The 11,474-nt window shown below is 37.9% G+C and overlaps 2 protein-coding genes and 1 long non-coding RNA gene across 8 annotated transcripts in view; 1 reads left to right on the top strand and 2 right to left on the bottom strand.

Annotated features, from left to right (window-relative positions):
* LOC120775196 (glutamine-dependent NAD(+) synthetase) overlaps window positions 1-11,474 on the top strand; it is a 182,319-nt gene that overhangs the window by 5,672 nt on the left and 165,173 nt on the right. The gene's annotated exons all lie outside the window — the stretch shown is intronic.
* Window positions 1-11,474, bottom strand: part of LOC120775195 (cytosolic carboxypeptidase Nna1) — a 166,686-nt gene that overhangs the window by 5,113 nt on the left and 150,099 nt on the right. For 5 of the 6 annotated variants that reach the window (XM_040105256.1, XM_040105250.1, XM_040105251.1 and 2 more), the window contains 3 exons: window positions 5,761-5,852; window positions 5,562-5,691; window positions 4,940-5,461 (listed from right to left, as the gene is read on the bottom strand). In XM_040105256.1, coding sequence (XP_039961190.1) covers window positions 4,940-5,461; window positions 5,562-5,691; window positions 5,761-5,852 — 744 coding nt within the window. The remainder of the gene's footprint in view (window positions 1-4,939; window positions 5,462-5,561; window positions 5,692-5,760; window positions 5,853-11,474) is intronic. The other variant, XM_040105252.1, reaches the window with a different exon arrangement.
* LOC120775198 lies at window positions 9,561-11,001 on the bottom strand. The gene is made up of 2 exons (XR_005705300.1): window positions 10,716-11,001; window positions 9,561-10,612 (listed from the first exon to the last, which is right to left on the bottom strand). It is a non-coding gene; the product is annotated as an uncharacterized LOC120775198 (long non-coding RNA).

Here is an 11,474-nt window from a genome sequence, read left to right as displayed (position 1 = left end):
GTTGACAGTCCTTGGCCTAATAAAAATCCAGGTCCATTCCAGTAACGTAGACCCGACTGTCGTGGAACGGACTAGTCTCATTAGTTTCCGTTGAGTCACGCATAAAGGGACGACACCAGCGCCAGGCAATTTTTTTGATCATTTTACGTATCGTTCTTAAAAATCTGTCTCAAAACACCAAAAACTAATACTCGTAAGAATTAAAAAAGAAACGGCAACTATAAATTGTACAAAATTTTCTTGACAAAGGTTTTGAAATTTTGTTCGTTTATCAGAAATAATTTGAACGAAATATTACCAAATTTGTGAAGTGTCCGTTCATTGGAACATTCTCATGCCCAAACTGAAAATTTGTTAATTCTGACAAATATTTTAAAATGGCAGAGTAGTTAAAAATTGGTAGCTTTGAAAATAAAAACTAATTTTTGTTAAGATAATTATTTTGAAAGTGTAAACAACAACATTATTTTAGAGACACATTGAGAGCATGAATTTAATTCTTCTGTTGTTTGACAACAGAGCCCTGTGAAGCCCCTCAACACAGTCTGAGCGACGATGGGTTTTTCAATAGGGACGCTACAAAAGTAGACCGACAGGGACATCAAAAGACGTCATATTTTTTCTCGCTCTTTTGACATTTCTCTTCAATAAGGGTGGCCATTTCATCGTGGAAAGATATACAATCCAACAACGATTCGAAATTATTAAAATTTAATACCGAAATTTGAAGTCAGTGGCCTCAACTTTCCGAGCGCTACGTCCATTTTATGGTCGTCATAATCGTCCCATCAGATCAACAATTGAGCGTCTAGTGAAAAAATTTGAATCCACAGGCACAGTACAAAATGTTCCCAGGCCATTGAGGCAAAGAAATGCCGTAATGTCGAGAATTTTGCTGTCGCTAGCGCATCAATTGAGGAAGACTCAAATCAGTCTCTCAAAATCTTTCTCAAGTGTTGGGCATCTCTGTGACGTCGAATGGCGAATTTTTCGAAAAAAACTTGACTTATATCCTAACAAGATCAAATTGACGCAAGAACTGAAACCCTTGACCACCAGAATCGTCGCATGTTTGTGAATTGGGCTGAGCAACAAATTGAAAGTGATCCGGCTTTTCATCGAAAAATCATCTTCAGCGATGAGGCTAATTTCTGGCTGAATGGCTTCGTCAATAATCAAAATCTGCGTTATTGGTCAGGCAGCAATGCACACGTACTCCATGAATTACCATTGCATCCCTAAAAAATAACGGTTTGGTGTTGCTTATGGGCCGGCGGCGTCATTGGGCGTACTTCTTCTGTGCTGATCAGGACCGTCACGTTACTGTGAATGGGAATCGCTACTGCTCGATGATAACCGAATATTTTTGCCCGAATTGGATGATATGGACTTGACGTGGATCCAACAGGATGTCGCCACAAGCCCCACAGCGAATGTCACAATCGATTTATTGAAAACCAAGTTTGATGAGCGATTATAGCTAGGTGGCGCCAATTGGATTTTCCAACCGAAGCCAGGTCCTTCTCCACCTGGTCCTTCCAACCGAGTTAACAACAGCGCGCCAGTCGTTTCTTCTTTTCGCTACGTGGCGCCAATTGGATATTCCAAACGAAGCCGGGTCCTTCTCCACCTGGTCCTTCCAACGGAGTGGAGGTCTTCCCTTCCTCTGAGTTGGGTTCAGCGTCTGGATTTCTGCAAGCGTGCCAGTGGTGGACATGCAAAAGAAATCGAGTTCCATACATACATACTTGCATCTAATGTGCGTTCACAGGAATTAAGAATTTCATTGTTATCCCAAACCGTTTTTTTGTTTTATTTAAAAAAAAAAATTTTGTAGCGCTCTTATTGAAAAACCCGTTACAAGAAATATTGACGTAAATGAGGACTGATTTGTTTTCAACTTATTGATTTAGACTTTCTGCCTTTGTTGTGGCCATAACTTTGTGAGCAAGTGCTTACTTCTAGGGGGGTTTAAAAGGGCTAGCGCCGGGGCGTGTAATTTGCAAGTCAAAAGTATGCGGTTTGCACCGGCGACAATGACACTGAAATGTACCCATCAGGGGCGCTGGGGTGTCACTCCCGAACTGCTTGCAAGAAAGCTTCATACACTCACAGGGCTGAATTGTAGGTGTGGCGGCGCTTTTTTTCTTGCTGAATGCAACGCCCATTCAATGAAATTCACTGACACACACACATACACACATAAGAAAATCATGTAAAACAGAGCAAGTTATGAATTTATTATTTAAAAGGCCTACGGTGCTCCCCAGTTGAACCCAAGTTGTGCCGTCGCTGAAAGGCTTCTGGTGGACTTGACCTTTTCAGCAGCGCAAATCGCGTGTGTTGCAACACTAGAATTCGAAAAAAAATTCTTCGACGACAAAAATGACGGGTTATTACAAGTATATAGTACATACATACAAACATATGTACATAGATGAGAGGGTAGGTAGTCTAGTATTGTGTAGAGGCGGCAAATAACAATTATCGCTGATGGGCATGTAAAGCCGCCTGCCAAACAGCGCCCAATGGCAAAAGGTGCAAGCAAACACAAAGCAAATGAAATACTCAATGCAAAGCGGAAGTGAAAAATATAAAAACAAAAATGCCAACAAAAAAGTTAGAGCGAAAGTAAAATGCAAAGCGTAAAGCAAATAAAGGAATTTCGCATGCATTTTTGCCCGTGGCAAAACAATGCTAAACTGAATTGTTGGCAGTGGAAGGGAAAATATGCGCTCGGCTGGCGGCTGGCAATTGGAAAAAGAGTGAAAATGTCTGAAAAATGCATGGTTTTCAGTTTTCGCCATTACAATAAAGCTGCAACGTTTTTTTCGAGTGTAAAAAGTGAAAATTCCGCGTTGGAAAAATGCAGGTGGCATTGCAAAAATGCCGAGACTGCGCTGCAATGGAGGTATGGGTAGATACTCGAACCTTCTGTGAATTGTGCGAAGTGTCTATTTTTGTTTTTGTGCTGGAGTACTGCAAAAAGGATATGGATTTGGTGCGAGGCGTGAAAGCTTAACGCACTGACATTGTGGAGGCGGAATGTGACAGTTTTTAAATCTTGTGGCATTAAACAGAACTCTATTGAAAAGGTGTTTGAAATTACCGTTGCCGCAATTTGTGAATGAGAAGGGAAGCAAAAAGCGAGAAGGCGGCACAGACCCCTTTTTACTCACATTTTATTCGTTTTTTTGAGGTTATATGCAAATATCTTGCGAAAGAAGTATTTTAGAAAGCTCTTATAATAAAGGCAGAAAGAAGTAGAAGAGGCGTGAGTAGAGTATGTAATTGAACAATAACTGTAAATTTTCAATTTAAAAGCAGACTTTCGAATAGTGCCAAGATAGTTCGAACAGCTGTGAAAACTACTCCGAAATATAATTTGACGAGCTAAAGATACTCAAAACTTGTAGAGGATAACTTTTAGGTGGATTAAAAGATCACTGAAACTCGCATCTTAGAAATCCACACAAAGTTGTAGGGATCACCACGTTTTCATGTCTTTGAGACAAATGAAGATTTGTTCCTAAAAAGCTACACAATAAGAGGAATCACCAGAGGGGATTTTATATGGAATAACCACAATAATATTGTTTGAAAAATGCTTCGGGTAGGCTTACACTTTTTTGGTTTCAGACTTGAAAAAAATTAAAAAAGTAAATTTTGTATAGCATAAAGGGGTAAAGATCTTTATCTTAATTTTTAACTATGTTGTTTTTGTTGTAGCGGCAGAAAACCTTCCAGATGTACATAATTTCGAGGAATGGTGCCAACTTGACAGCCCTGGTCGGATAAGAATCCAGGTCCGTTCCGATTACTTAGACCCGATTGTCGTAGTTCGTGTCACAATTTCGAGGAATGGTACCGAGTTACACAGTCTTTGGGTGGATGAAAATCCAGGTCCGTTCTGATTACTTAGACTCGACTGTCGGGCTTCGTGGCGCAATTTCGAGGAATGGTACCGAGTTACACAGTCTTTGGGCGGATGAAAATCCGGTCCGTTCCGTTTACTTAGACCCGACTGTCGAGGTTCGTGTCGCAATTTCGAGGAATGGTGGATAAAAATCCGGTCCGTTCCGATTGCTTATACCCGACTGTCGTAGTTCGTGTCGTAATTTCGAAGAATGGTGCCGAGTTGACAGTCCTTGGTCGGATAAAAATCTGGGTTCGTTCCGATTACTTAAACCCGACTGTCGGGGTTCGTGTCGCAATTTCGAGGAATGGTGCCGAGTTGTCAGTCCTTGGTCGGATAAAATTCCGGGTCCGTTCCGATTACTTAGACCCGACTGTCGTGGGTCGTATGATGATTTTGCAGGATCAGTTATATATGGCAGCTGTATGCTATACGTATTCATACTGATTCTGAACAATTTTTTCAAAGACTGTATTTATGCCTTAGATAATGGTCCGTGCGAAATTTCGTGAAGATATCTCGTTAAATATAAATGTTTCTAATGAAAGCATTTCATTCCGATCATTCAGCTTGTACGGTAGCTATATGCTATAGTGGTCCGATATCGGCGATTCCGGCAAATGGGCAGCTTCTTGGTGAGAAAAGGATGTATGCTAAATTTCGGATCGATATCTAAAACACTGAAAGACTAATTCGCATGTATACAGACGGACAGACGGAGATGGCTTAATCAACTCAATCCGAACTTTTACTGACCCGTACTGATTTCGAAATCAGTCATAATTCGGATATAACTTCAGAGCTTCAATAAATGTTACATCGTCTTATTTGAAAATTGGACTAAAATCCAATAATAGATGCTTTACTGTGAAATTGGCTGAGCTCGACTAACTCCAGCTATAAACCAACTATTCTCGGAATTCAGATTGGTAACCGAAAAAATTGAATAAAGTCAAGCTTTCGAATTAAGTTTATCTAACTCGTTGAACCGACTTAAAAAAATAACTGTAAACTCTTTTTTACCTTTTGCTTTCTGCGGAGGATGAATATTTTTCTTTCCGCCAGCCACGTGCGTAGCTTTCTTGAGACTGACGGCCGTTGCACCAACGGAGTTTCCTTTACCTTTTTCTTGGAAGTTTGCGGCTTCTGCGCCACTTTTCTACAATCTTGTTTCGAATCCTCACCTTCGGCGGAGAGAAATGCGCGCTCATCGGATTCATTAGTAGCGGAGTCGCAACACGGTGATGTTATCGAAAAATTTTCATTGGAAGTGCCATCGTGGGCATCTTCGAAAATCTCCTCATAAATACACGATTTTCTATTCACGCCATCGCCAGTCTCAGCGCCACCCTGCAGACGACGTATTTGCGAGTTTGTAGCAATTTCGAAACTATTCGTGCTCTTCCGCTTCGAGTTCTTCTTATCGGCGCGTTTGGATTTGCCGCGTTTAACTTTGATGAAACAACGGAATTTCCTTTGGAATAACGGTTGGAAGTAAATGCGATCGAGCTCACGCATTACGCGACGCATGCGTGTCAATTTTTGCTGTGCATGTGGTGGGGAGGGATAGAAGGAGCGGGTGGTAGGTAGGAGATATTGGCTACGGATAACGGTTTTTACAAGCGTAAATGTGGTGAGTACATACCCGGCGATGCTGTGCCTCTGCCTCGGGCGTAGATGGCGGTGCTCGGCTGAGTGCGCAGCAAGGTCCCTCCAAATCGGAAAAACTCGAACCGCGACATTCATTCTCTGAACTGGAGATGCCACCCTCGTCGCTAAATTGATTGGAATGTTTTATATCATTGTGAGTACTTTCTATCTCTTCTTGTTATTGGAGTGCTTACCTCGAATAATCCGATAACGGTATGTTTAGTGGCTCATCAGCATTCGAACCTTCTTTCAAGAGCCGCTCGATGATTTTCAGGCGTAAACGCTCCTGTTGTTGGGCAAATCAATTAAATTTATTAAAAAGTTAATATTAAAATTTCGACTTCGGTCTTCGAGCTTCAACAATGTGTTTTGAGATATAGTTGTTTTTTTTTTGGTGAAATCCTAGAAGAACCTAGGATAGCTTTGGAAAGTGCAAGCAAATGTTGCAAGTAAGCGTAGAGAGAAGAGCTTCAAGAGTGCAAACTAAGCGCAAAACAAATCTTAATGTTGTCAAATATATAAAAGAAAGCCGAACATAAGAACATGTATCTTTGTCTTCCGATACAACACATCTAATAAAAGCTGTTTTCCTCGAGTGAAAAACCAAAAATTTTCACTTGTCTTGTCATCATGTTAACCTTTGAAGTTCTTCTATTGCTTTAGGATTAATTAATTTTGTAACTCGTTAGCGTGGCAAAGTTCAGATAAGTTGTTGTCGAGGCCATCCAACCGTACGCCCATAAAACGTTCTGTTTCGACGGGGTCGTACTACAGGAGGAGGGGTGTCAGATATGTAGGAATATAACCTGTTACAACACCCAGAATGTAGCAGCGCAAGGGTCACTCTCGAGTCTCGAGCTCTTCGTCTACAATGACTGGTTGTTTGACTTCAAGTACGAGGGAGAGTTGGTGAAGGTGCTATTGGCTCCATTACGAATGGCAGTCAGTGCATGTTTGAAGTTAGTTGCATCCGAAGTCTGGTCGGCGTATTGTATTATGTCGTCGACGTAGTTGAGGGAGGACCTCTTGATGCTCCTAGGAGGCGGCTCCGCTTCAAGCGGGGAGGATTTCTGTGAAAACACCCCAGCAAAAACTGCTTGGAGAGGAGTTCATTATGCTTCCTAATTGGGAGCATACAGGTCTCATTGTGCAGATGTTCAATGGGAGACATCAAGAGGCATGCAATATTCTGATATGTCCGAACCTTCTTTATCTGGGATCCAGGCGACCATATTTGTGCGGCGTAATTAAGGACCGGCCGGCCGATTGCCTTTTATGTTGCCAACAACGTTTCTTTATCTTTCAACCATGTGCTGTGACTGGAGGATTTTGTTACGACTCTGTACTTTGGCAAAAATTGCAGTTGTGTGAGGTGTGAAGGAGCACAGACTGTCGGGTGTCACACCTACTGATAACCCTGTCATAACCATAGGCGGGAGTCAAGGCCCTGCAGAGGGTCTGATTTTCCGTTCTGTGTGAAAGATTACATGTGGCTTAGGCCTGGAAAATCAACAACTGACCGGATATTCACCATGCGTCAAATCTTGGGAAAGATTCGTGAAAAGAGGATCGACATCGTTTTCAAAGCTGCTTTTGACAGTACGAAAAGAAGCTGTCTTTTGCTGCCGCTATGTCTAAATTTGGTATCCCGCAAAACTAATACAGCTGTTGAAGCTGACAATTGAGCAATACGTAAAGCTCCGTCAGGATCGAGAAGTACCTCTCCGAGCCGATTCCAAACAAGGTTTCAGACAAGGCGACTTCCTCTCGTGTGACTACTTCAATCTATTGCTGGGGAAAGTAATACGAGGTGCAGAGCTAAATAAAGAAGGTACAGTTTTCTATAAAAATGTACAGCTGCTGGCGTACGTCGATGATATTGATACCATTGGCCTCAACAGCCGCTGCTTTTTCCAGACTGGATAAGGAAGCAAAGCAAATGGGTCTGGTAGTGAGCGACTTGGATCCCACGTCACTGTTGACAGTCATAACTTCGAAGTGGTAGATAATTTCGTCTATCTTGCAATCAGCATAAACAGCAACAACAATGTCAGCCTCGAAATCCAACGCAGAATAACTCTTGGGAAGTCCTCTCTCGACGAACAAAGACCAAATTTTACAAGTCACTCATCAACCCAAACCCAGGCATGGGCGATGACATCTGATGAGTCGGCGTTACGAGTTTTCGGAAGAAAGGTTTCGCGGAAGATTTATAGTCCTTTTCGGATTGGCAACAGCGAATACCGCAGTCAATGAAACGATGAGCTGTACGAGATATACGACGACATTGACATAGTTCAGCGAATTAAGAGACAGAGGCTACACTGGTTAGGTCATGTGGTCCGATTGGATGAAAGCACTCCAGCACTGAAAGTATTTGACGACGTACCCGCCGGGGGTAGCAGAGGAAGAGGAAGACCTCCACTCCGTTGGAAGGACCAAGTGGAGAAGAACCTGGCTACACTTGGAATCTCCAATTGGCGCCAAACAGCGAAAAGGAAGACAGACTGGCGCGATGTTGTAAACTGGGACATAACCACGGAAGCGGAGTCTACGCTAATAAAGATGAAGAATTATCTATTATCAGTTACCAGGGGTCCAGTGAGTTGTCCGTCAAAGTGCAAGGCTGCTATGAGAACTTAAAGTTGAATTATGCAAATCATTAGTCCAGCTAAAAGATCAAAATGTACGGAAGCCTATGGAAGCCAGTCAAAAAGTTCCATTAATTGTAGTAGTTGTCGGTTTTATTGATGGTTTCTTTTTTCATACTTCTGCAAGGCACTAACTCGGATATTCTTAAGAAAATAATTTTCAAGCTGCCTTAAAAATTTAGTTACAAAAAGAATAATTTTCTAAATTTCGGAAACATCAAATCCATAATACCAAATTTCCAATATTACCAAATTTACTAATGCCAACTACACACTACACAATTTACCTTGCAACGTTTGTGCTAAGTGTTCAATATGAATGTGAAAAATAAAACAACAAACTACAAAAATTCATTTTATAAAAACTTAAAATTTATTATTTACTTTTGTTAATACAAATTGGCGCTACAAATAAAATCTGCGTCATACAGACGTACTTAATCAAATACAAACGTACATACAGAGATATTGCAACGAAATGACTAAATTAACTAAATAAATAAAATCAAATTCATAAAAAAATATTATTATTGTAAAATCACTTAAATAAATTGTACTTTTATAACTAAAATACACACACACATACAAACGCAATTTAATAAGAAAATGTTTTTACAAGCGAAAGTGCCTTTTATAGATTGTAATTCTGTAATTTACTTTGCACACCGAGGATTTGCAAAATAAATTCGATTTCGTTATTAAAGCGTGTGTGTGTGTGCGTTTGCGTATGGGTGGTAATATGAAGCGATGCATAAATTACAGTTATGTGCTTTTGAAAAAGTGAATGTGTGACGGTTATTTTTGCATGAAAATAAATATGTTTAAGCTTCAGGTAAGCCGCTTGGCTTGGCTTTCTAAGAGAAAGCGCGCTAAGAGAGCATTTTCATATGAAAATTGATCAAAATGGCACGAAGCGGAGCTTTTCATTCATTAAAAATTATTAATTTTTGTTGTATATGTTTGTTTTTTGTATAACCGGCGAGCAGCTCAAAGTTAGTGGAAAGCAACATTTATTGTTTGGCGGGGAAATTACGTTTTCTGAGAGCTTAAGTTACTAAATACTGCGCTGTTAGTAGAAAATTTATATATTTTCGTTTATTTAATTTATGTGACCTGGTCTACGGAAAGGGAGCTTAGGTGTCAAAATTAATGAGATAACGAGAAATAACGGTGAACGGAGAAATAACGAGATAACGGTGTTTCCCAGAAAACTAGTTTTCGCCCGTTAGCTCCCTTTTCGTAGACCAGGTCACATATATTATTTTTGTATTAAATGACAAAATTATTTATTGTTGTTGTTGTATTTAAGATATATTGTTTTTTTGTATTAAATGTTAGAATAATTGTATTATTATGTTAGAATAATTGTTGTTGTTAGCATATGTTTATGTGGAACTCTTTGTCGACTAAAATCACGTTTTTGTGCCAATATGAAACTCTGGCAAAATGTTAAAGCCGCTTAAGTCGACTTAACCTAATTTTAGTGTTTTGATTTTTACTAAGATTCTAGACATTTCTACTGTCTGTAAGCTGCAAAAATATGCAAATTCACTTTCTAAGGCATTTTTCGAAGTCTGTAAGCTACCAAAATTTCCGAATTCTCTTTCTAAGGTATTTTTCGAGGCCGGTGTTCGAAAGCCGGTGTTAAGTTTGGTGTAAGTTGGTCAGAGTAGCTTAAATTGACAGTATTTACTTTTGACGACTTATGACCTTTTAAGGGACTACGCGTCTGGGTATATCATCGTATTTTTTGAAATTCCAAAACCCAAATAACTCCTTAACTTGACTGTCACTTCAAAATTTAAAATAACTCTTAGAAACGATCCTTCAGTACGATGCGATCTACATATGTATATGACATAACTCTCTTTTATAACTTGAATTCGAGGCATTTTTATTTTATTTTTATAGGTCTCGCAACAAAGAAAGTTGTATATAAAACTTGAAGTCAGTCCTAAAATATGTAATTTCAGAAGATTTATAAATTAAAAAAAAGTTTTTTTTAAGGCATGACTTATAAAGGAAAAAAGCATTGTAGAGGGGTTCGAACGGTAAAAATTTGATGCCAAAACTATGGATTTCAAAGGTAATATAATGAAAGTTCTTTTAAACGGACGCTCTAATAAACGGACATTTCCATTAACGTTCACATTGACTTGTCCCAACATTTTTTGATGTTTGTTTAAGGACAATCAATTAAGCGGACAACTTTATTAAGCAGGCAGCTCTATGAACCAGACAAAAAGGCTGGTCTTATTAGTATCCGTTTATAAGGGATATGTCATATGAAATACAAGTATTTTAACAAAGATAAAGTAATTTTTGGCTGTTAAGTGTTGTTTAAATTATTTTCTAAAATTATTTTGAAATTGTAAAATTTGAAAATATTTTATTTCTTCCTTAATGACTTCACAACTTTTATGTGCTGCTGAAGTTGGCAACTTTGTGATATTTTGTTGACATCACATTAGCATATGTCTCTCCCTCATTTTGAGTACATCGCTATGTATGACGTCATACAAAATTGTGGTAAAATTGTAAGGTTATTCAGTGTCTTGCAGCTTACTATTCTTGCCCGTACTGTACTACTGTTAAGTTGCATTTTCAAAACTTCAGAATGCAAACCGTTACTGTTTTCTATATTTTCTTAGAGTTTTTAACACGTGTGTGTTTTAAGTATTTTATAAGTAGACGAATATGTAGTAGAAAGGCAGTAAGATGTTACACGAAATCAACAAGTTTTTTATTATACAAAAATGAGACAAAAATAATTAAAAAAAATTATTAAAATTTAAAAATTAATTAAAACAAAAAATAATTAAAATATAAAAATTTATTAAAATTTTAAAATTAATTAAAATTTAAAGTTAATTAAAATTTAAAAATTAAGTAAAATTTAAAATTCACTAATATTTAAAAATCAATAAAATTTAAAATCAATTAAAATTTAAAAATTAAGTAAAATTTAAAAATTCACTAATATTTAAAAATCAATTAAAATTTAAAAACGAATTAGAGTTTAAAAATTAATTAAATTTCAAAATTACATAAAAACAAACGTTAAATAAAATTTAAAATTAACTAAAATTTTTAAAATCAATTATTATTATTAATAATTAATTAAAATTAAGCAAAAATAAATACAATTTAAAAATTAAGTAAAATTGAAAATCAATTTAATTTAATTTAAAAATTAATTAAAACAAAAAATTAATTAAAATTTTTAAAATTAATTAAACGCAAAATTAATTAAAATT

Source organism: Bactrocera tryoni, chromosome 4 (assembly GCF_016617805.1).
Source record: "Bactrocera tryoni isolate S06 chromosome 4, CSIRO_BtryS06_freeze2, whole genome shotgun sequence".
Lineage (NCBI taxonomy): Eukaryota > Metazoa > Arthropoda > Insecta > Diptera > Tephritidae > Bactrocera > Bactrocera tryoni.
This window is presented reverse-complemented; position numbering and strand designations above follow the sequence as displayed.